Consider the following 26,077-nt stretch of genomic DNA (forward strand, 5'->3'; position numbering starts at 1 on the left):
CACAAACAATGATGATGGATAACACCTTCCAGTGCAGATAAAGGAAACTTGGGAACTACACTATGAATGCTTGAGCATAGGTACCACTCGGGAGACCAGCGTGCACAAACATTTGATACTCATTCAGCTCAACATGAAACAAAGAAGCGACATTACGCATTTAGTCATTTCCGTCGAATTTGAAAATGGACCATTCGAGTAATCCAGGTTAGCAAAACCTCATTTTATTTCACAGAACAATTTATTGGCAACATGAATCAGATTAGAACCAAGTTGGTTAAGGAATGGTTGATGATTATTGCATTTCATATGTATCCTGAATGTTGCAGGTTCTTCCCATTGTGACATTGAGGTGCAATCACCGTGGCGTCCTCCATTGGGACTTGATCCCACAATGTGTAAATCCGTGCCGACCATGGAACCAGACGATGTGCAGTGGCCTGCAAAAGTATTCACCCCAACCAATAACGCCACATTTCGATGAATTATGCAGAAACAATTTTCCCAAATTAACTTTTTTATTCATAATTGATCAAACAGATCAAATTAAGCAATGTTATCGTTGAAGGAGCTTACATGTACCTGCAAAAAGCACGTATAAATCAAAATTCACTGGTTGCAAAAGTATTCAGCCCATTCGGCCAGTACTTGGTGAAAGCACCTTTTGCAGTAATTACTGCTATGAGTATCTTTGAGTTGGTCTGTACCAGGTTTTCTCAGTGAGGTGGTGAAATCTTTACCCATTCTTCACGTGAAAATTGCGCTCGTTCTGCCAAATCTGATGGGGGATCGTCAATGGACTGTAGTCATGAAGTCTCATCATAAATGTTCAATTGGGTTAAAGTCAGGACTTTGACTGGGCCACTCAATAACATTTATTTTCTTCGTATTCAACCACTCCAGTGTGTCTTCAGCTTTGTGCTTCGGATCGTTGTTCTGCTGAAATGTGAATCTCCTACCCCGTTTCAGATTCATGGCTGACTCAAACAGGTTTTCATCAAGGATTCTCCTGTACTTTGCACCGTCCATTGTCCCATATATCCTGACAAGTTTGCCAGACCCTGCTGATGAAAAGCAGCCCCATAACATGATGCTGCCACCAACATTCATGACAGTAGGGATGGTGTTGACTGGGTGATGTGCAGTGTTGGACTTGCGCCAAACGTAACGATTTGAATTTAGACCAAAAAGTTAAATTTTTGTCTCGTCTGATCACAAAAGCTTTCTCTACATGCCTGCAGTAGCATTAAGATGCTTTTTCGCAAATTATAAACGAGCTTTTAGATGTGTCTTTTTGTGTCTCTTTACAGTGACATCCCGAACCAGTTTCCTGCTTGCCCAGCTGCTGAGTTTGGATGGGCGACCTCATCTGGGTAGTGTCTGGGTGGTATGATATGTCTTCCACTTCTTAATGATGGATTTCACCGTACTCAAAGGGATACTGAGTGACTTTGAAATCTTCTTATAACCCTCTCCTGAACGGTGCTTCTCCACCATTTTATGTCTGACTTCTTTGAAAAGCTCCTTGGCCCTCATGTTTGCCTTGTTGGTTGACCAAGTGAGTTGCACCTTAAAGCTCCCTAGATAAGTGGGGAAGCTTAATTTTTAAGTTAAACCACTGATTACATACAGGTGAACCTATTACACTTATTTTGTAACTTTTCAAACAAATAATATTCTCCTGAAGTGATTTAGGGTTAATTAGGCAAAGGGTTTGAATACTTATGTAACTGAGAATCATCTGATTTTCTCTGTTAATCTCACTTATTCACATTTTATCTACATTTTTTAGCTTTATAATTTTGGAGTAGTTTGTGAAGACTCTATACATTAAGTTTGATTTGAAAGCATCATGAAATAAGCTAAGGTGGCATAAAAATGGGAAAACTTTGGAGAGGGGAGGGGTGAATACTTTTGCGGACCATTGTACACATTATCATCACCAGACGTAGTTGGTGTTTGTTGCCTGAGCATATTTCGGTTGCATAAGTCAGTCGCAGCGTAATCAAAGCTGGATATACTCGACCGTTTTATTTAGGGTACTACAGGTGTTTCTAGAGCATCCAGCTTTCTTTTCCTGCTATTTACCACGTTAGGACTCTGAATAATTGGCGCAGGAGTTTCCTGTTCACCTATCGCCTCCGATGTGCTCTCAACTTGATACGAGATACCCGTATTATAATGGAGTGTGTCGGCTCCTGAGAGGGTACATGCCAATTCGTCATAATTATCAAATGCAAGACCAGTGGGCAGATTTGGTTTGGTCCCTTCGAGGCAAACACTGCTCGACTCGTGCTGAGACTGAGCAATCTCTGTCTCGAGTTCCTCCGCACAGTGATAATTGATCGAATGACCAAACCTGTTGAGGACAGCGAGCAATTTTCTGCTACCGGTGAGAGATTTAATAGACATTCCGAGTGCAAGGTGTTTCTGTGGCTTCACCTGTCCTTTGCGGACGATGAACAATGCATCTTGACTGCTGGAGTCAGCATGCCGTTTCACTTCCAGGCTGTGATTGGACAGATTAGGTCCGCCGTATAGAACTTTAAAGAATGTAGTAACCAAATCAGGTGGCACAGCTTCTCCTCTTATAAGACCATTTGCGGACAGCGGATCAGGCAATTTGGTTTTCTGCACCCCTTTCAAGGCCTTTCTTAGGAGCAACGCTGTCTGCGTGATGGCTCCTTCGGGTGTCGACTTCAAGTCGAATGCGATGCGTACAGGTTCTTCTGCTGTCTCAGCACTGTACACGACTACGCCTGCCTTTTTACTTGTTGGCGTGTCAAATTTAATGCGACCACTGAATTCCTTAACGAGGATGTTGCCAAGCAACTGCGCCGTCATAATGGGGGTTTCACCAGAGTCGTTCGAAAGCTCCTGATACCTGAAGTAAATAGACGTAAGCAGTTCTGGTCGACATCCCTCTATGACACTCTCTTGAACGTACAATATGATAGCTTTGAGTGCTTCTGAACTAGCACCTGATTCGTCCTGAATAGTGGTTTTTGTCCACCTATTGGCCGATTTCAGATACTTACTTTTACACGATGGATGATATTTCACCTCTTTAGCAACTAGCTGTACACCTGTTATTTTGGACAAAAGTCTATTATCTTCAAGTGCCGTTGCAGCTTTCCTTATGGAGTTCTCGGCTTCGAGCGTCTCGCATGATCCCAGGGACTCCTTGCTGTGACGTCCACGGGATAATTGCCTCTGACCACAGAAGAGACAGACTTGAGGGAAGATTCCCGAGGTATTAGCAGTCTGAACTGGTGATGATAACTGCAAGTACTTACTTCGCTCTTTACATGGCTCTTGTTTGTGCTTTGATACAGCAGTAAAGTTTTTGTAACACGCGACATGATACCCGTGCGTGTTTCCATACGTCGGAGGCAACGAGCAAATTATTCGGTGATACTTGGACTTCGCAAATGACCTTTGCAACTTTCGGTTGGACGCAGCTTGTTGTATCATTGCCCATATGTTGTCTTTCATGGGCATTGTAGCAGCCGACGTGTCGACTCCGTGTACTAGGCAGGTTAGACCACCAGGAGGGGTATCTGGAAAAGACACTTGTGATCACTACCTGCCATAATTAAATTACTCCAACAATTCAAAGGAACATGTTCTTTGCATGATGCATTACTTGTAATTGATCAATTTTTACATCATCTAGTAGTCACCGTTAATACATGAACTAGCATTCCTAAAAGGTAATTCTGCTGTTGAACTCACCTGTTGACTCCTTTTTGGATGAAGCTGGTAATGTGCATACATCATCTGGTTGCTCGTCTGGTCTGGATTCATTAATTGTGAGCTTCAGCGATGGTGACAGCTCAAGGTCACAATAGCAAAGGCCTGCATCAGTCGAGGATACATGAAAATGTGACGAGAATCACCTGTTGCTCAAAATATTTTGCTGAATATCTCTTAAGTTGCTGACTGCCCAGTATACAACACCTACTGACTCGTTTTCTCAAAATGACAATATTGTGTATGCCGATAAGGTTTTAAGTGATTCTTCACCATTGAGATGGGACCAAAACCGACATAGAGCATGATACTTCAAAATCTTGTGAATGGATTATGACAAAACCTGTTGGATGAGTTGGGTAGGTGAGAAGAAAAAGTTGATTTCATTTTGTTTAACATCCGGATCCAGGTCTGGCCCATCAGTGGGATACAAAACGTAAATGTGGACAGCCTTTCCGTCTTCTACCGACTCCTCTCCGGCCTTGCTCCCCCAGCTCTCTCTGGGCTCTGTCCCCCAAATATTCCTACAGGTCGCACAAGATCTGCCTGCAACCCTCTTATGGTTAAACTGCCAAAATCAAGACTCTCTGCTCACCTTCACTCCTTCATTCCTCTTTTCTCCCGCCTCTGGAACAAAATCCCTCACTCTCTTCAATCCCACTCCTCCCTCCAGGTCTTTAAAACAGCTGTTCACCACCATCTCTTATCTTCCCCCATCCAAACCCTTGATCTTTTCTACCCCCGTTAAAACACCCCAAATCCACCTTTTTCAAAATTCCGCTTTCTTTCCTGAAAGTCCTAGTAGTGTCCATCTTGTCTATCCCGTATACCCCGCCCCAGCCCTCTCCCTTCCACAGATCTCCTGATGTCCCTGTTCTCCACTAGTGTTGTGCTTCCCTTTCTCCCCCTCTTGTCTCCCGCTCCTTTTGTTACATGTTCTTTGTGTTAGCTCTTGCACGAGCCTAGACTTGGTATACAAAAGAAAACTGTTAAGCGTGGCAGAATTATGCGATCTATCGGGTGCCGTTCTATTTAAAAATATATGTTTCTTACAGCACCAGCTGTTAGCAAGTTTTTGTTAATACTGAGCTGACATTAAAAAAATTGTCGTCGTAGGTATTTTATTTCTTACCTAATCATAACTGAAATGTGCATCCCATTGGCTTTGGTTTGCCATCCCAGTAATCTCCAAATCCAGAACATAATTCAGAGGAACATTAACATCCTGCAAAACGATATAGAAACTGCATCCATTTTCTCACAACTGCCTATTTTGGTTTAAATGGGACACACAGTGCATTCAGAAAGTATTCAGACCCCTTCACTTTTTTCACATTTTGTTATGTTGCAGTCTTATGCTGAAATCGTTTAAATTCATTTTTTCCCTCATCAATCTACACTCAATACCCCATAATGACAAAGTCAGGTTCACTATGTTAACAAATATAATTTCGTTCAAAATTTTGGTAGATTAGCAAAACTATACATTTTTGGAATATTCAGAGCATGAGGAATCCAAAAATTAATGTTTACATTTGTGTAGACACCTTTGCGAAAATGACACTCAGGACAGTGATGAAGATAGTCAGGTTCACTATGTTAACAAATATAATTTCTTTCAAAATTTTGGTAGATTAGCAAAACTATACATTTTTGGAATATTCAGAGCATGAGGAATCCAAAAATTAATGTTTACATTTGTGTAGACACCTTTGCGAAAATGACACTCAGGACAGTGATGAAGATAGTCAGGTTCACTATGTTAACAAATATAATTTCTTTCAAAATTTTGGGATTAGCAAACCTGTACATTTTTGGAATCTTCAGAGCATGGAGAATCTGAAAATCAATGTTGGCATTTGCACAGACACCTGCATGGCCGCCATTTTGGATTTTGAAAATGGCCACCATAAAATACATATTTTGCGCGATCTCGGCTTCTATTCAACCTAGAGACTTAATTAAATATGCTAATCCTATGTTTTCTGGGTCAATGAATCCAATAAAGGCCTCAAAATAGTGCTCAGGATTATAGAAAAGCAACAAGCAAAGGTAATTGAAAACCATTGTCTTTATATTTGTGATATAACTGTATTTTTTTTTTTTTTGTATACTGAATCGAGGCTCGTGAAAGAGCTAACATTTATTTCACAAACAAATCAACCAGACAAACAAAACACACAAAAAGAGGGAGCGGAAGACAAGATGGGGATTTGCACTCATCAATCTTTTCCCTCATCAATCTGCACTCAATACCCCATAATGACAAAGAGAAAACAGGATTTTAGAAAGTATTCCAAATTTATTAATAAGAAAAAACTGAAATATCACATTTACATAAGTATTCACACCCTTTGCTGACACTTGAAATTTAGCTCAGGTCCCTCCCATTTCTCTTGATCATCTTTGAGATGTTTCTACACCTTGATTGGAGTCCACCTGTGGTAAATTCCATTGATTGGACATGATTTGGAAAGGCACACACCTGTCTATAAAAGGTCTCACAGCTGACAATGCATATCAGAGCAAAAACCAAGCCATGAGGTCGACGGAACTGCCTGCAGAGCTCAGAGACAGGATTGTGTCGAGGCACAGATCTGGGGAAGCCTACAAAAAAATCTCTGCTGCATTGAAGGTTCCCAAGAGCACAGTGGCCTCCATAATTCTTAAATGGAAGAAGTTTGGAACAACCAGGACTCTTCCTAGAGCTGGCCGCCTGGCCAATCTGAGCAATCGGGGGAGAAGGGCCTTGGTAAGAGAGGTGACCAAGAACCCGATGGTCACTCTGGCTGAGCTCCAGAGATCCTGTGTGGAGATGGGAGAAACTTCCAGAAGGACAACCATCACTGCAACACTCCACCAATCTGGGCTTAATGGCATAGTGACCAGACAGAAGCCTCTCCTCAGTGAGACACATGAAAGCCCACTTGGAGTTTGCAAAAAATTCACCTGAAGGACTCTCAGACTATGAGAAACAAGATTCTGTGGTCTGATGAAACCAAGATTGAACTGTTTGGTTTCCGTCTGGCCACTCTGCCATAAAGCCCAGATCGGTGGAGTGTTGTCCTTCTGGAAGTTTCTCCCATCTCCACACAAGATCTCTGGAGCTCAGCCAGAGTGACCATCGGGTTCTTCGTCACCTCTCTTACCAAGGCCCTTCTCTCCCGATTCGCACTGAAAGTCTGAATCCGTCCATAACTTTTTTAGATATCATGCTATATATCAGTTTATATCCCTATCACTCAATGGTCAAAAATCACTTTCAAAAATTCTCTGATCCGGATCCAGAGTAGAATGTTCACTAAAATCAAATCGATTCATCCTTGTCAAAGACACAACCGGTCCACCAAATTTCGTCCGAATCCGTCTACAACTTTTTGAGATATCCTGTTCACAGGCAGACAATCAGAAAGGGTTGAAAACATAACCTCCGCCCACGTCAGGTGACAAAGGTAAAAATGGAACAGAGCCAAGTAACGTATGGAAACGATTTATGAAGTAAAGCATTTTTACAAATTTCATCTTTATGTGTCTGTTAAATGCTAATCAAATGCCACAAAAAAGGAGCACCACAAATGTCCATTGCATCGTGATTCGGTGATTGTACTCGTTACATAATCATGAATACTCAAAATGGATGTGTCGTTGTGCCAGAGTTTAGATGAGGTGTTTCATTGTGAGCATATAATGCAACGCCGTGAGTACCCAGCATGACGTCACCTTACCTTCTTGCATCAGAGCAGCATCGCTCGCCTCCTCATTGGGCGAATCACGCGGTTCTTCCTTTACACTGCTCAAAACCTCCTGGGAAGTCTCAAAAATGTCACTTTGGAAACATTCTTTCTTCACTCGATGACCTTTACCTGCGAGCAATGTGACATCAGTCCATTGCAGAAAAGAAAGACACCAAGAAGGACATCCAAAAAGTCCAGAAATGTTGAAATACATCATGGTCAAACCCCTCATACAATACAAGCAGATGTAGAACCACACAGCCAACAACAACCAAAGAAAAGACAATGTTCCACCCTGAAACTACCTGCACTTTGTGATGATACATCCTACCTGTGATACATCAGACAGTATATAGTCTAACCAGGAATCTAAACCAGATTAGACAGGTCAAATGTAGGTGTACAACCTCTGCACCATGCTGTCAGAGGAGTTTCTGCATGTATCACATAAACAAAAAATGTGTAGGTCCAAAAAATGTACCCGATTTGAGAAAAATAATTTAAAAAATTTATTGCAGGTAAACCCATGGTTCAACGAACAACAGAGCGATACTTCATTGTCGAGGAGAATGAAAAACTGCAATCAGTGATAGGAGTATATCGTGCGTTCAGAAGATTAATTCCCTGTACGTAATAAATCAACCTCAAAGACTAAATGTCGTGTAGTCAGCGGCATAGCTAGGGTTTGTGGCGCTCGGGGTCAAAGGTCAATGCTCGTGACCCACAGACACTGGCAAAGTCGGGAATTTATATTAGGGGTGGGGGGAATATGAAAGAGCTCGAAGCTTCCCCAGCGGGCGCAGAAGCAGAGCTCCGCTACTCTTTCTGAAAAACACCGTGGGATTTTTAACATACACCAACAGAAGGGACACATAGTTTCACGTCCATTTGAGGGAGGGCACACACATGATGAATCCCCCTCACTGTGAAACCTAACAACCCTAACCCTAACCCTAACTGCAATAAAGTCAGGAACTGGTACACACATTGATGAATCACCCTGACTGTGAAACCCCAGGATGCCAGTTTATAGCTGTGTTGGGATTCAAAACCAGGCTAGACAGCTTAGAGGGGAGTATGCATACTTCTAGGCTATCCTGTCAGCACAAACGATTTTAAAAAAATTACAAATCGACAAACTTTACAATTTACTAATTTTTTTACAGTTTGGTCAAATTTTACAATTTACAAATCAAAACATCACCAAAATTGTAAGTTACCTTTCATTGGGGAATCCACGAGTTCCGGATCCACCTTCATCGTCCGATCAATACCTGTATCAACAAAAAGGCATCTTGTTACATATTGTTACGTTTGTGGGGGTAAGTGAAGAAATACCTAAGGAAAGTCAGGAATGTGTTAGTTTTAGTATGGACCGTGTGATGCAAAGAAGAAGAAGCCATCTCAATCTACATAAGCAGGGTAAATTTTCAGGTTAAGTGTTTGCATGTCACAATAAGGAGGGTGGTTTTGTGCTAATTAATTATAGGGCTTATGGTTAATAATCCACAGTGTGTATTGCCTCCCTGTGATTTTTCCCTAATGCTCTTATAAAACTCAGCCAACCACGCCACCAGGGTCGACAGAAACAGCATTTGCTGATCGGCAAGTAAACCCAGACGTCATCTGAACATTCCTGAACAGAGATTATACTTCGCCCCTTCCCTCCCCCCGACGACTCGTGACGAGGAGGCCACGCCTCGACCTTCGTGATTGGTGGAGGTGCGATGGGGGTGATGGGCAAGGCTCAAGCGATTGGTAGAGAGTAAAGCCATCGTCGGATATTCGAGAGCTAGGACAGCAAGAAGAAGCCGTCTCCGGCTTGTTCTGGCTCGCGTGAAAGGCGGTGTCGCATATTGTCTCAGGTGCACTGGTGAGGAGATGTGTCAGGGCTTGGAAACTTTTACAACGTTGGAGGATGGAGTGTTGGTTGACGGTGGTGCTCTTCGGAGACGGAGAAGGTTACGAGCGAAACAAAGAAGGATCCTACCTGCTTGTCTCACGCCGGCGGCTGGCTACGGGCGCGATTGCGCACCGTCTGATGCGCTTCCCGCGCGGTGACTCTGGTTTGACGACCAGCAAGCCCTACCAGCCATTTGGGAATGCAAAGTTAAGTGCTGGCCGGCTTGAAACGAAACATCATTAATTTTTTTTACTTTCCTTTTTCCCTTGTCTGAGTCTCCACATAAATAGTCTGAGTCTATTTATGACGTCTCCACATAAGAGTCTGAGTGGAGACGTCTCAAATTAGGGAATAGTTTCTACCTCACAATCATTTTAATTGCTTGCATTATTTTCATGAAATCATTATTTGTTGACTTTCAATTTATTGTCTTGTTTCGTTTCTTTCTTTGTGGGTTCGGATTAACCCACAAACTTTCCTTTCAGTGTTTTATTCAGTGGTATATTACAACACGCTGTTTTTCTTCCTATTTAAAAGGCTTTTTTCAAATTCCTCTCCATCTCATTCCATGTCAAAAAAAAGAAATTCAATCTCTTATACGTCTCCCTCACTACATGGTCTAAATTCACATTCATTCCACCCCTCCTCCATCGTTCTGAATCGGATTGCTAACTTGAAAATCACAACAAACCCAATTTGTTATCAATGTTCGTCTTTCATAAATCATCCACTTTCGAAACTCCCCTCTTGCCCCTCCCCTCCAAATCCCCCCCCTTGCACCTACACTCCTAAACTCCCCCCTTGCCCCTCCACTCCTAAACTCCCCCCTTGCCCCTCCACTCCTAAACTCCCCCCTTGCCCCTCCACTCCTAAACTCCCCCCTTGCCCCTCCCCTCCTAAACTCCCCCCTCACTCCTCCCCTTCAAAACTCCCCCCCAACCCCTCCCATTCAAATCTCCCCCCATACCATTCCTCTCCAATTCTCCCTCCTCCCCCCTCCTCCTCAAAGCTGCCTCCTCCCCACTTCGTCTCCCTTCTATCTCATACCTCCACCCCCCCCCCCAACCTTCTACTTTCCTCTGCCCCCCCTCAAACAACCCCTCACTGTGCCTCATCCCTTCACCATCAAACCTTTCATCCTCCTCATCCTTCCCTTTCTTGGAACTCTTCTGTAATCTCTGACACACTATCAACTGCTCTCCCTACCTCCCCCTCTCATCCTTCATCTTACCCTACTCCTCCCCTCCCCTGTCCTGTACCCGATGCTCCCCCTCTCTCTTCATTAACGGTATGGACCTCAAACATCCGGGGCCTTCGCTCAAACCTGACTGATCTCTCCATACAGGTTGCTTCTGACAATCCAGACTTGATCTGCTTAACAGAGACTTTCTTCCTTCAAGACGTCTCTGATTCCTTAATATATCTTCCTGGTTACTCCCTCCTCCGGTATGATAGACCTGAGCCTCGTCCTGGTGGTGGGGTGTCTATCTTTATCAAAAACTCTCTTCCTCACTCTCCTTGCACTGCCCTCTCTCCTCCTCACCCCCAGGAGTACCTCTGGCTACGGCTTCCTCTCCGCTCCCACCTTTTGTTCATATGTGTTCTGTACCGTCCTCCAAACAGTGATGACTCCATTTACATTTCACTGTCTGACAACGTGGACCAACTTCTATCCACTCATCCCAACTCTCTCTTCCTCATATGTGGTGACTTCAACTGTCATCATGCCAGCTGGTTGGGTGTGGGTTCCTCTCTCACCAGTCATGGCACCTCAGCAAAGGACTTCTGTGACTCACTGGGATTGACACAATCTGTCAATTTCCCGACCCGGATCTCAGCCAATGGAGTATCTTCTCTTCTAGACTTGGTTATGACAAACTTCCCTGCTAATGTCTGCTGCTCTTCTTCTGCTCCAATCGGTTCTTCTGATCATGTGCTTGTCAAAGTGGACATCTCTCTGGCCATTCTCAGAGAGCCTCCTCAGCGTCGACGAGTCTGTCATTTCACTCAGGCCGACTGAGACGGTCTTCAAGCAGCCATCAATCGTCTGGATTGGTCTCCCATCTCCACTGCCTCTGACATCAATTCTTCCTGGGAATTCTTCCAAAGCAAACTGCTCTCTCTCATGCACAGATTTATCCCATCTCGTCTTCAGTTGTCTTACCCTTCCTCCCGTCCATGGTACACTGAATCTTGTGGTGAGGCAGTTGCCCTGAAACAACTTGCCTTTGCCTCTTGGAAGGCAAATCCAACTGAAGGCAATCTCAGTTCCTTCCACCAAGCTCGGAACAAGTGTGTGTCTACCCTCAGGAGTGCCAGGAAGCACTATCTCTCCACACTCAAGAATGAACTCTCAAACCTGTCTCCTTCCTCCAAATCCTGGTGGCATCTGGTCAAATCCGTTTCTGGTGTTTGTTCCCCCTCCATCCCCTCCCTTACCTCAAATGGCCACACAGTTGACATCGCACGTGACAAAGCCGAATGCCTCAACTCTGTGTTTGCCTCAAAATCTTGTGTCCCAAACCCATCTCTCTCTGTTCCCACCCTTCCCAGTCGAACCCAACTGCTCCTGGACTCTGTGTCCTTCTCTCCTGACAAGGTGGAGGAGTTTTTGTCTAACCTCGACTCTGATTCTGCAACTGGACCAGACGGCATCAGCCCACGGGTCCTAAAATCCTGCTCTGCTGCTCTATCTCACCCTCTCTCTGTCCTTTTCACCCTCTCTTTTGCTCAAGGTCATCTGCCAGCATCCTGGAAATCAGCAAACATTACCGCTTTACACAAAAAAGGTGCAAAAACAGATCCGTGCAACTACAGACCAATCAGCCTGCTCCCAATTATCAGCAAAGTCATGGAATCCATCATTGCTTCGGATATGAAATCTTTCCTCTTCTCCAACGGCTTGATCTCTGATCATCAATTTGGTTTCAGACCAGGTCACTCTACTCTGGACATGCTGCTTCTGCTGTCTCAACAATGGATGGAGGTCCTCAATGCCAAACAGGAAATCAGAGCTGTCTCCCTCGACATATCACGTGCCTTCGATACGGTCTGGCACCCAGCTCTGCTCACCAAACTCTCCTCCTATGGTATCCATGGAAATCTCCATGCATGGCTTGCGGACTTCCTCTCTGGTCGTAGTCAACGTGTGGCCCTGAATGGATTTCTCTCAACTCCCCTTCCTGTTCAGGCTGGAGTTCCCCAAGGCAGTGTGCTGGGCCCTGTGCTTTTTCTGGTCTTTATCAATGATCTCTCCGACTCTCTGGAAAATCCTCTCTATCTCTTTGCTGATGACTCCACTCTCTGCCGCTCCATTCCTCTGCCCTCAGATCGGCAGTCTGCAGCCTCCTCACTCTCTGAAGACTTGGACAAAATCACAGACTGGTCAAACAAGTGGAACATGTCTTTCAATCCTGACAAATCTCACACTCTTACTATGTCTCTCCGAAAAGATCGACTGGACAACCCTCCCATCTACTTTCTCAACAATCCTCTCCAAGAAGTTCTGTCGCTCAAGCTTTTGGGTCTCACTATCTGCCATGATCTTTCTTGGGAAAACCACATTTCCAAGCTGGCCTCCAAAGCCAGTCGCCGACTGGGCATCCTCCGTCGTGCGAAGTCCTTCCTCGGCACACCTGAGCTCCTCACCACATACAAGGCTTTCATCCGCAGCTCAATGGAATACTGTTCTCCCCTATGGGCCGGTGCTCCTGCCTCACACCTAGCTCGGCTTCACGCTGTCGAAACCAAAGCTTTCAGAATTATTGGAATCTCCCGCGATGAAGCTATCTCTGAGGGCCTTTCACTCACTCACCGCAGGCAGGTAGGTGGTCTTTCTGTCTTCTACCGACTCCTCTCCGGCCTTGCACCCCCAGCTCTCTCTGTGCTCTGTCCCCCAAATATTCCTACAGGTCGCACAAGATCTGCCAGCAACCCTCTGATGGTTAAACTGCCGAAATCTCGGCTCTCTGCTCACCTTCACTCTTTCATTCCTCTTTTCTCCCGCCTCTGGAACAAACTCCCTCACTCCCTTCAATCCCACTCGTCCCTCCAGGTCTTTAAAACAGCTGTTCACCACCATCTTTTATCTTCCCCCATCCAAAACCTTGATCTTTTCTACCCCCGCTAATTCACCCCAGATCCACCTTGTTGAAATTCCAACTTCTTTCCTGGAAGTCCTGGCAGTGTCCATATGTTTTATACCTCTCCCACCCCCCCACCCCTTCCCATGCCCCTCCCCAATGCCCTCTCCCTCTCACAGATCTCTCCATGTCTCCATGTCTCTCGGTCCCTGCTCTCAAAATAATGTTGTGTTTGTGTCCTTCCTCCTCTCTCCCCATCTTGTCTACCGCTCCCGATGTTATATGTTTTCTTTGTCGGTTTGTCTTTCTGTGTGATTAATGTTCGCTCTTTCACGAGCCTCGATCTTGTATACAAAAAAAAAAAAAAAAAAAAAAAAACCAGTGTCGGCCGTCCGATCAGGTAAGGTTTCGGTCCCTTCCCCGAAATAATGCCAGAAATAATGCTGCCAAGTTCGGGCATACGCCTCGGAGTTAAAGCTCGTTTCAGTCATCCGTCACCCAGGGGTCTTAACCCAGGGGACGCGACAATATCAATGTCATCCACATTATTGAAATTGCGTTTTGATAAATGCCTTCATTACATTGATCAATGCATGTGCGTTTTACCTCAATTATCTCTGTAAACACCATGCTTTATCAATGTGCAGAATGAATTTGGTTTCTTAACGAGCTAGATGAGTCAAGACAAACTCAGGACGAGATTAAAGAAAAATGTACCATCGCACACCTATCGCATTGTCTGTGACTGTGCATGAAAAATGTAGTTGTGACTCAAACCTTCGACTTGTGAAGCGAAAACATCCACAAACTCGGACTCCACCTTCACTTTCACAATTAAATCTGCAAACAAATATTAGTCCATGAAACAAGCAGGAAGATGCGTTTTTAGAATAGAAAGCATCAACAAGTTTGAAGCAGGGTCTCATTAGAATGAAGACGTACATTTTGTGGACAAATCGTCAAAGGAAAAAAAAAAATCGATTACTGGATGAAATTGATTACTGGTTGATTGAGGTATGCTAACCACAGTGGGAAGCAAGGAGAAGCTGTTTACCGCAGCAAGATTTAATCTATTTGTCTACCTATCTATCCATTGGCGGAGATTGTCCTTGTCACACACGCAACCTTCTTCCAAGTGTTGTCTGAATCCGTCCATAAGTTTTTGAGATATCCTGATATATATCCGTTTTAGCCTTATCACTCAATGGTGAAGAATCACTTTAAAAGATTCTTGGATCCTGAGATGCTCTTATTAAAAAGTGTGTGTGTATGTGTGTGTGTATACGTGTGTTTGTGTATGTATATGTGTGTGTTTGTGTATGTATACGTGTGTGTGTTTGTGTATGTATATGTGTGTGTATGTATATGTGTGTGTTTGTGTATGTATATGTGTGTGTTTGTGTATGTATACGTGTGTGTGTTTGTGTATGTATATGTGTGTTTGTGTATGTATATGTGTGTGTGTATGTATATGTGTGTGTTTGTGTATGTATATGTGTGTGTGTGTGTGTGTGTGTGTGTATATATGTGTGTGTGTATGTATACGTGTGTGTTTGTGTATGCATATGTGTGTGTTTGTGTATGTACACGTGTGTGTGTTTGTGTATGTATATGTGTGTGTTTGTGTATGTATATGTGTGTGTGTGTGTGTGTGTGTGTGTGTGTGTGTGTGTGTGTGTGTGTGTGTGTGTATGTGTTTGTATGTATATGTGTGTTTGTGTATGTATATGTGTGTGTTTGTGTATGTATACGTGTGTGTGTTTGTGTATGTATATGTGTGTGTTTGTGTATGTATATGTGTGTGTGTATGTATATGTGTGTGTTTGTGTATGTATATGTGTGTGTTTGTGTGTATATATGTGTTTGTGTATGTATATGTGTATGTTTGTGTATGTATACGTGTGTGTGTTTGTGTATGTATATGTGTGTGTGTGTATGTATATGTGTTTGTATGTATATGTGTGTTTGTGTATGTATATGTGTGTGTTTGTGTATGTATATGCGTGTTTGTGTATGTATACGTGTGTTTGTGTATGTATATGTGTGTGTGTGTATGTATATGTGTGTGTGTATGTATATGTGTGTGTTTGTGTTTGTATATGTGTGTGTTTGTGTATGTATATGTGTGTTTGTGTATGTATATGTGTGTGTTTGTGTATGTGTGTGTATATGTGTTTGTATGTATATGTGTGTTTGTGTATGTATATGTGTGTGTTTGTGTTTGTATACGTGTGTTTGTGTATGTATATGTGCGTGTGTGTGTATGTATATGTGTGTGTGACGTTGGTTGTTATCTCCATATGTGTTTCAGAAGGCGGGACGAACTGATTGACATCACATCTCTTGTGATTTATTCATCAGGGACGCGTTTCACGAGTTTCTACTTGGTTTCACTTTCAGTGCGAAACGTGCAAACGGTCTAATGAAGCCACGTGACTCCTGCTTGTGATATCAGGTCATGGCAGAATATTTTGGGAGAAACAAAGAAAAAAATATGAACGAATCGATCGTGGTCAATGGGACCCAGTCGGAGTACCGTAACATTACCCGTTGGAATCGAGCACCCAGCACAGCCCCGCACGGGACCCGGAAGTGCACGGTGTGTAACGAACATGGTCACGGCACGTACCGGGTACAGAGACCTTATCCTCGTGTTCACCAACGCCGGACCTGCGCTCCGCAGGAGAACCTCCCGGACCGACCATGTTTCCCCTAACGGACCCAGGGGGATGTATTTTGAGGTCTTCACTTGAGCGGTCTCGGTTCATATTAAATTATTATTATTAAACAGCACAGTACAGTACAGTACAGTACACGGTATGCTAGTGCACATCAAGTGACAATCACGCTAAAGTGTGCGCTCGGTGATCCCGATCCGCCTGCTCTCCTAACATCGGTAGACAGATAATAACGATTCCATGAAAACAGATTCGCGACAGAACAAACAAATGCGCTCAGGAAAACCCGGAAATCAACACAAGCGTTAATCACATAGAAGAGGAAGAAGATTAAGGTGAGGACCGAGAGGAAGAAGAATAGCGCTCCGTTTACAGTACAGACACAAACTCCAAGGGACGGCTATTGGACACAATGCTGGACGGATTTCCGACGCCGGACACCCTAATGGTTCATTCATCCCAGTAAGCTGGTGCTCATTTTGCCGACCTCAGGAGAATGATCGGGCGAGTCAACCAAAGTGGTGTTAATTCAACCTATCGACAGGGACTCGAACTCAGGACCTTGAAATCTCAAGCCAACCACCTTAACCGTTGAACGAACACCTTTTAATGTTACATCAAAGTCTAAAATTCCCTCTTGTTTCCCTAAATTTCTAAGATGGTTGTCATCACCATTTGCGGGGTTCACAAGGTGGAACGAAGCCCTCCCAGGTCTCAAACGGCGTCTTCACATGTTCACTGTGAAGTCTCAACTCCTGTACACAGCAGATCCAGAGATCATTGAGGGAGGGACCTTCACAGGGTATCACTGGAGACCACCATGAAACTTGATCCATATAGAGGTCTTTTTTATAGTGGTCTCTCTCTGGAACTGTGGCAGCCAGGTAATACCATAATTCAGGGGCGGATCCAGGAATTTCAAGACGGGGGGGGGGGGGGGGGGGAGGGCTGGTGCATGAAACGATAGCGCTGGGAGGGGGGATAAAGGGGTGGGGGTCTGGGGGTTCTCCCCCAGGAAATTTTAAAAAATTTGATCGTGAGAAACGGCATTTCGTGCGTTCTTGGAAGTTTCTGCAGTTCCTTGTGTTCTTCCCTGCTCCAACAGTTCAGCAGATTCGCACCTCCTGCACCCTCATCCTGGATCGAAAGGGGGGGAGGGGGAGGGGTGCGCACCCCCCCCCCCTGGATCCGCCCCTGCATATTAATCAATATCTACCAATGACATAACTACCAATGAAATATTAATCAATATCAAGAATGGTGATTCGTTCACACACAATCACCACAACTAGCCAGCCACAATGTCCACTTTTCACACACAATCACCACTTTTGAGCAAAAGAAACATTGGCCATTTTATTCCACCTTTTACATTCTTATAGCCAAGATAATGGTCTTGTACCCTTGCCTCCCACCTTGCCAGCAGTGGTCCGAACCACAACCACTTTGGAAACGTAATATTAATATTGATGGCCCCCTAAATCATTGACCCCGCCACGTCTCAAACAAAAGCAATCAATTAAAGAAATAGCTGTCAAGAGTTTGTACAATAGGTAATGGGATTGAGTATCCTACAATTATTTTTTTTTTTTTTGTATACTGAATCGAGGCTCGTGAAAGAGCTAACATTTACTTCACAAACAAATCAACCAGACAAACAAAATATATATAAAGAGGGAGCGGAAGCCAAGAGAAGGGGAAGCACACAAACACTTGAGAGCACACAACATTTAAGAGCAGGGAGATGTGTAAATGGAATTGGGGTGAAATTAGCGGGGGTAGAAAAGATCAAGGTTTTGGATGGGGGAAGATAAGAGATGGTGGTGAACAGCTGTTTTAAAGACCTGGAGGGTGGAGTGGGATTGAAGAGAGTGAGAGAGTTTGTTCCAGAGGCGGGAGAAAAGAGGAATGAAGGAGTGAAGGTGAGCAGAGAGTCTTGATTTTGGCAGTTTAACCATAAGAGGGTTGCTGGCAGATCTTGTGCGACCTGTAGGAATATTTGCGGGACAGAGCCCAGAGAGAGCTGGGGGCGGCAAGGCCAGAGAGGAGTCTGTAGAAGATGGAAAGACCACCAACCTGCCTGCGGTGAGTGAGTGAGAGGCCCTTGGAGTTAGCTTCATCGTGGGAGATTCCAATGATTCTGAATGCTTTGGTTTCAACAGCATGAAGACGAGCTAGGTGTGAGGCAGGAGCACCGGCCCAAAGGGGAGAGCAGTATTCCATTGAGCTGCGGATGAAAGCCTTGTATGTGGTGAGGAGCTCAGATGTGCCAAGGAAGGGCTTCGCACGACGGAGGATGCCCAGTCGGCGACTGGCTTTGGAGGCCAGATTTGAAATGTGGTTTTCCCAGGAAAGATCATGGCAGATAGTGAGACCCAAAAGCTTGAGTGACAGAACTTCTTGGAGAGGATTATTCAGAAAGTGGATGGGAGGGTTGTCCAGTCGGTCTTTTCGGAGAGACATCGAAGAGTGTGAGATTTGTCAGGATCGAAAGACATAAATAGGAAAGGTATCTCACGTGTCCATGTCCTCTTGACCAAAATCTAATAATTTCGTCCTTGTCACATACCCAACCTCCCCACCAAATTTCATCTGAATCCGTCCAAACCATTTTGATATATCCTGTTCGCAAACAAACAAACAAGAAATAGGTAGTGCAGAGCACAATACTTGCGAAATCCCTCATATGAGTTGTTGACCCTTGGCCTATGTTCATAAGAAATAGCTAGTTGACCTTTGACCTCAAAATATTTGCTAGCCCAATTCAGTGATGCACTATGTAATTAGTTTCATTTTCAAGTTAATTGGATGAAAAGTGACAATCTTTCAGATGTAAATTGATGATTTTAGAAGTTTGACCTTGAGTTGACCTTTGACCTTAAAATAGTTGCGTTCCCAATTCAGCGAGGCACTATGTAATTACTGTTTAATCTCCAAGTAAATCGGATTTAAAATGACGATTTTCAGATTAAAATTGATGATTTTAGAAGTTTGACCTTGAGTTGACCTTTGACCTTTTGACTCCAAAATAGTTGGTTTCCCAATTCCATCATGTACACTGCAATTTCTCTTTAACTTTCAGGTCAATTGGATAAAAATTAAAGATTCTTCAGATGAAAATTGATAATTTTAGAAGTTTGACCTTGAGTTGACCTTTTGACCTCAAAATAGTTGCTTTCCAAATTCAATGATGCACTTTATAATTACTATTTAATTTTCAAGTTAATCGGATGAAAAGTGACGATTTCTACAGATGGAAATTGATGATTTTTGAAGTTTGACCTCGAGTTGACCTCTGACCTTAAAATAGTTGGTTTCTCAATTCAGCGAGGGACTATGCAAACTCTGTTCAACTTTCAAGTACATTGGATGAAAAAATGACGACTTTAGGAACGTAACCTCAAGATGACCTTTGACTTCAAAATCAATAGGCTTCTCAATTGTGACGACCTCTACAACTTGGTAAAGTTTCATGACGATCTGTTTAGAATTGTGACCTGTAGGCGAGTGACAAACAAACAAACAAACAAGAAGACGTCATGCGGAGCATACTTGCAAAATCCGCCCCCACCCCCAAGGAAAAAAAATTCCATTGATACAGCAAATTGTCCATTTCATCAAGATTTAAATTGACAATCTTGATCAAAGCTCGGGTCAACAGGAAGAAAAGTGACGATTTTTCAGATGAAAAATGCTGATTTTGTAAGGTTGACCTTGAGTTGACCTTTGACCTCAAAAATAGTTAGTTTCCCTATTTAGTGACTCAATGTGCAAATGCTGTTCAATTTTTAAGTCAATCAGATGAAAATTGAGGATTTTAAAAACTTGGCCTATGTTGACCTTTTGGCCTATGTTGACCTCAAAAATAGTTGGTGGTTGAATTCAGTGACCATATATGTAAATCCTCTTAGAATTTCAAGTCAATCAAATGAAAATTGGTGATTTTAGAAATTCGGCCTATGTTGACCTTTTTGTCTATGTTCACCTAAAATATAATTTGTGGTTGAATTCATTGACCAGATATGCAAGTCCTCTTCAAATTTCAAGTCAATCGGATGAAAATTGAGGATTTTAGAAATTTGGCAAAGTTGGTGACCTTTGGCCTATGTTGAGCTTTTGACCTTTTGACCCCAAAAACAGTAGACTTCTTGTTTTTGACCAACTCTACCATTTGGTGAAGTTTCGTGAAGATCGGTTGAAAATTGTGACCTGTAGGTTTCCGAATTTAGTGACAATATACAAATGCTATTCAATTTTCAAGTCAATCGGATTTAAAATGGCGATTTTAGAAATCCAGAAACCCAGACCTCTTGCTTAAGATTCATGATTTTAATCCATTGTTGAGAGAGAACAAACATTCTGAGTATTGCGCTGCAATACACGTCCCCTACCGGCAGTCTGTCATCTGGAAAACTGTTGGGGAAATTACCAAAGTTCAAAGTGCCATAACTTTGTCAAAAATGATCGAAACGTCGTGAAGTTCGAACTTCATCTGTAACTTATCATGAGGAAACCATGTGCCAAGTTTGAAGTCATTAGCATTAAGAGTTTAGAAAAAAAAGTCCGGAAAACTGTTCTTTGCGTGACGGACTGACAGACTGACTGACAGACGGAGGGACGGAGTGCAAACCTAAAGTCCCCTCCGGTGTCGGTAGGGGACTAATAAAGTTGATGAATGGTTGCACAGACCCCGACTTCTCACTAAAAGGGGAAAAAGAATGTAAATCGGAGTTAAAACAAGCATTCTGAGTATTGCGCTGCAATACACGTCCCCTACCGGCAGTCTGTCGTCCGGAAAACTGTTGGGGAAATTACCAAAGTTCAAAGTGCCATAACTTTGTCAAAAATGATCGAAACGTCGTGAAGTTCGAACTTGATCTGTAACCTATCATGAGGAAACCATGTGCCAAGTTTGAAATAATTAACATTAAGAGTTGAGAAAAAAAAGTCCGGAAAACTGTTCTTTGCGTGACAGACTGACAGACGGAGTACAAACCTATAGTCCCCTCCAGTCGGGGACTAAAAAGCAGCATTTCCAAAGTTTAGCAACTGAGCCAGAATCTTGAGGGTCTATTATTTTTATTAGCTCGTCCCGTGCATAACAGGAGATGGGGTTTTGCAATCACTCGTGTGTTTGTGTGTGTGTGTGTGTGCGTCTGCGTGTGTGTGTGTGTGTGTGTGTGTGTGTGTGTGTGTGTGTGTGTGTGTGTGTGTGTGTGTGTGTGTGTGTGTGTGTGTGTGTGTGTGTGTGTCTGCCTGTCTCTGTGTGCGTCTGTCCGGGCCGTAGCTTTTTTATCATTTGAGTTTTGTCATCAACTTTTCAACAAAGCGATGATAATATGGAGAAGACAAATGAATAATTTTGTCAAAAGGTCAAAGATCAGCATCACATAAAATCGTCAATTTTTATCTGATTGACTTGAAATTTAAAGAATTTCCATATCAGGACTGAATTGGTTCACGAATCAAAAGCTAAAAGCGGATTTGTTTTCAAAGGTCAAGGCTGCATAAAATCATCAACTTTCGTTTTGTATTTTAACTGCTCGCCAGGTTATGTTTTCACCCCTGTCTGTTTGTCTGTCTGTCCGTTTGTTTGTTTATGAATAAGATATCTCAAACTTGTGGACCGATTCGGACGAAATTTGGCAGAGATTTAGCGTATGTGACAAGGACGAAATGATTAGATTTTGGTGAAGATCAGGATTCAGATCCGGCTACTAGAATTTTTGAAGTGATTCTTCACCATTGGGAGATCGGGCCAAAAACGATACATAGCAGGATATCTCAAAAAGTTATGGATGGATTTTGAGGAAACTTGTTGGACAGGTTGTGTGTGTGACAAGGAAGAATCGATTCGATTTTGGTGAAGATCCCGATCCGGCTAGAAGAATTTTAAAGCGATTCTTCACCATTGAGTGATATGGCCAACCAAGTGGAGGTATGCTCTCTACTGAGTGCCGTTCTAGTTTTAACTGTTTTCGTTGTTTCGAGAAAAATCTAAGAAGAAGAAGACGTCTGAATCAAACAGACGTGGCCAGGTTTTTCATTTTCAAATGCTTTCTAGTTTATATTGAATACCATTAATTTTGCTCATTGTTGGAAGCGAGCTAACTTGCCTGTGGATAGGAGAATCTGTGTTTGCACCATTCTTGTGCATTTTAGGGATGTTGACCGTTTTTCAAATAGATGTAGTATTACTTAATGTGAAGGACTGAGAGCCGACAATGCTCAACATGGTGTCCATCATCAGGAATGCATGTTGATTACCATCCGGGACAGGGACTGACACAATCTGTCAATTTCCCGACCCAGATCTCAGTCAACGGAGCATCTTCTCTTCTAGACTTGGTTATGACTAACTTCCCTGCAAATGTCTGCTGCTCTTCTGCTCCAATCGGTTCATCTGATCATTTCCTTGTTATAGTGGACATCTCTCTGGCCATTCTCGGAGCCTCCTCAGCATCGACGAGTCTGGCATTTCACTCAGGCTGACTGGCACGGACTGACTTCAAGCAGCCATCAATCATCTGGTCTGGTCTCCCATCTCTACTGCCTCTGACATCAACCAATCCTGGGAATTCTTCCAAAGCAAACTGCTCTCTCTCATGCACAGATTTATCCCATCTCGCCTTCAGTTGTCATACCCTTCCTCCTGTCCATGGTACACTGAATCTTGTGGTGAGGCAGTTGCCCTGAAACAACTTGCCTTTGCCTCTTGGAAGGCAAATCCAACTGAAGGAAATCTCGGTTCCTTTCACAAAGCTCGGAACAAGTGTGTCTACCCCCAGGAGAGCCAGGAAACACTATCTCTCCACTCTCAAGACTGAACTCTCAAACCTGTCTGTCAGAAATTGGTACACAGTGACACAAAACAACAAAATGATTCTTTTTCTCTATTCAAACTGGTTGAATGAGTGATTTTTATATTGCAGGCACCTGCAACTCACCACAGGTGAGTTCAATTCCAAGGGAAAGGAGAATCACCTGCTTGAAATCTAATTATTTCTAACAACTTCTAAAAGGTTCCAATAATATTGTCTGGGTAATTTTTGGATTTGACCCACAATTAACGTTTATACATCGTTCTAACCGAAGCCACAACCAAACAAAACAATGGCAACCCGGAACTGCGCACGCTACACAAGCGTAGCTAGGACACGTCACTTCCCTAGCAACGTGCCTGTATTTAATACAGACGCACATCCACACATTCGAAGGTGCCGATTCGCCACAGCAATATGATTTGATAGGAATATTCCCAGGACGGGTTCCGCTCGCCAAGCGGCTCATTTCATTCAAAGCGCTCAAGACAAAGGAACGGAGTTCTCAGCACTGCTTCACAACATGGCGGTCTCCAATGTAAATAATCGTGGTACTCGAGCACGTGCTGTGCGAGCCGTCAACTTCTGCGAAACTGCAGGTTCCTGCTGTGCTGCATTACAAATAGAAAATTCAATTGAAATTAAGTACTTCCTCAATTATAGACAGACATGCAGACAAAGTGACCTACTTGCCTAACCCTACTTTTCGTTTCACGCACACAGGTTACCGGTACAGTAATTATGCTATCATGCACCATTTATAGTGTCGTGTGACTACCCTTGGTAAACACCGTAGGGTCGCACGGATGACCAAACGAGCTTTAACACTCCAAGGTGTTCAGTTCAATGCAAATGGGGGAGAAGAGAAACCGGAGACCTTACCGTCGTGAATCCCACCGGCAGTCTTCAAACCTGAAATAAATAAACTCACACGAAACGGAATTAAAATGTACAAAAATACAGGTTTATTTGATAAAATGCCAGTAACAAGGAAACAGATGATAAAACTAAATTCCGAAACGGGACGTCCTCACAGACAGACTCGAAAAACAGACGGAGGGAAAAAGAACTGGAAAATAAATATGCTTGGTTAGTTAGTTAGTGGGCACTTAAGCTCAACTTGGCTATTGCACAAGCAATTGGCAGAATAAAATTGCACAAGGACATCAGCGCGCGTGCGCGCAAAAACACACACACACACACACACACACACACACACACACACACACACACACACACACACACACACACACACACACACACACACACACACACACACCAAAATGTTATGGCCCTGGGTTTTGGGTGTATTGCGAGGGGAGAGGGGGAGTATCCTCGGTTCTCCTCAAACGTACCGGGCCTGAGGGTACCATGCACAAACATCATGATTTTGTGCCGCAGCAGGTTGCGAGTCAACCGCGAGTGCCAACCAGTTAACCACGTGTTCCAGTGTCCGCCGTCTATTAACGTTCAATTAAAGGTCATGTGGGCTCCTGGCCAGGTCACGATCTTGCTGCGGCCGAGTGTTAAACTGCGGGGTACATATCGGACTAAAACTCGGGGAATTCTAATCTCCCGGGCTGACTTAGGTGAGAACAGTGCTGGATCAATGGAAGAAACGACGGGCATGGACAAATTGGAAAGGAACGAAAGGAACCAACTTTGGAGGCCATTTTTCCCCGCAGAGCAGGGGTTGGCCTTTTTCTGGCACCGTGGTCCCCTTTTTGAAGCAATGTTTTATGGCCGGATGCCCTTCCTGCCGCCAACCCTGTTAATCGCCAATTGCGACACACAGGGAATTACCAGTGAACTGATCCTCAATTTGCTGACCTCAGAAGGATGACAGGCTGAGTCAACCCCCCTGTGTTAATTCAGCGATCGACCGGGATTCAAACCCAGGATCCCAAGCCGGCACCCTAACCACTAAGCCAACACCAGGGTTCGGAAAGGAATATATATATATATATATATGGTATCTGTAATCTGGTTCTCCAACCGAATGAGCGGACAGCATGACGTCATCGCCATGCATGTCCGCATTGCCTGCAAAGCTCCAGAGGAACCATCCAGCAGTGCGTCATTACGGATTATAAATTCAGATACTGTCACAAGTGCATGCAAAACTCACAGTTACCGACCTGGTTTCGCCCTTGTTGGGGCTTCATCAGGGCAACGCAGTGAGGCTTTCCATACACTTGTAACTCTGTGAACCTTTCGGTTTTTATATCAGTCACTATGCGACCTTCATATCATCAGTGGAGAACCGCCAGCAAGGTGTCCCATACAGCTGCTGCTGCACCTTGCTGGGAGCGATAAGCACCGCCTGCCACACGGTAACGTTATCTCTGGTATCCACTCATCATATGGAGTCGACCTGGTTGCGGTTGGGAGTTACTAATAATGGTATCTGTAATCTGGTTCTCCAACCTAATGAGGCAACCTTTATAATCAACCTTTATAATATACAACCTTTATATAATATAATACAACCTTTACAATACAATACAATACAATACAATACATACAATACATACATACAATACAATACAATACAATACATACATACAATACAATACATACATACAATACATACAATACAATACAATACAACCTTTATAATACAATACAACCAACCTTTATAATCAACCTTTATAATATACAACCTTTATATAATATAATACAACCTTTATAATATACAACCTTTATAATCCGTAATGACGCACTGCTGGATGGTTCCTCTGGAGCTTTGCAGGCAATGCGGACATGCATGGCGATGACGTCATGCTGTCCGCTCATTAGGTTGGAGAACCAGATTACAGATACCATTATTAGTAACTCCCAACCGCAACCAGGTCGACTCCATATGATGAGTGGATACCAGAGATAACGTTACAGTGTGGCAGGCGGTGCTTATCGCTCCCAGCAAGGTGCAGCAGCAGCTGTATGGGACACCTTGCTGGCGGTTCTCCACTGATATGAAGGTCGCATAGTGACTGATATATATATATATATATATATATATATATATATATATATATAGATAGATAGATAGATAGATAGATAGATAGATAGATAGATAGATAGATAGATAGATAGATAGATAGAT

At 43.4% G+C, this 26,077-nt stretch overlaps 1 protein-coding gene across 2 annotated transcripts; it reads right to left on the reverse strand.

Annotated features, from left to right (window-relative positions):
• Positions 1-202: 202 nt before the first annotated feature.
• LOC137427632 (uncharacterized) lies at positions 203-16,969 on the reverse strand. Of its 2 annotated transcripts, none has more exons than XM_068117251.2 (6): positions 16,823-16,969; positions 14,250-14,312; positions 8,708-8,761; positions 7,479-7,616; positions 3,736-3,858; positions 203-3,560 (listed from the first exon to the last, which is right to left on the reverse strand). In XM_068117251.2, the coding sequence occupies exons 3-6, from the start codon at positions 8,745-8,747 to the stop codon at positions 2,035-2,037; spliced, it is 1,827 nt and encodes a 608-aa protein (XP_067973352.2). In that variant the 5' UTR covers positions 8,748-8,761; positions 14,250-14,312; positions 16,823-16,969; the 3' UTR covers positions 203-2,034. The 2 variants fall into 2 exon arrangements, with proteins under 2 accessions (XP_067973352.2, XP_067973350.2); XM_068117249.2 differs by lacking the exon at positions 16,823-16,969 and adding an exon at positions 16,102-16,475.
• Between the last annotated feature and the right edge of the window lie 9,108 nt (positions 16,970-26,077).

This window comes from Myxine glutinosa, chromosome 5 (genome assembly GCF_964187855.1).
Source record: "Myxine glutinosa chromosome 5, kmMyxGlut1.1, whole genome shotgun sequence".
Lineage (NCBI taxonomy): Eukaryota > Metazoa > Chordata > Myxini > Myxiniformes > Myxinidae > Myxine > Myxine glutinosa.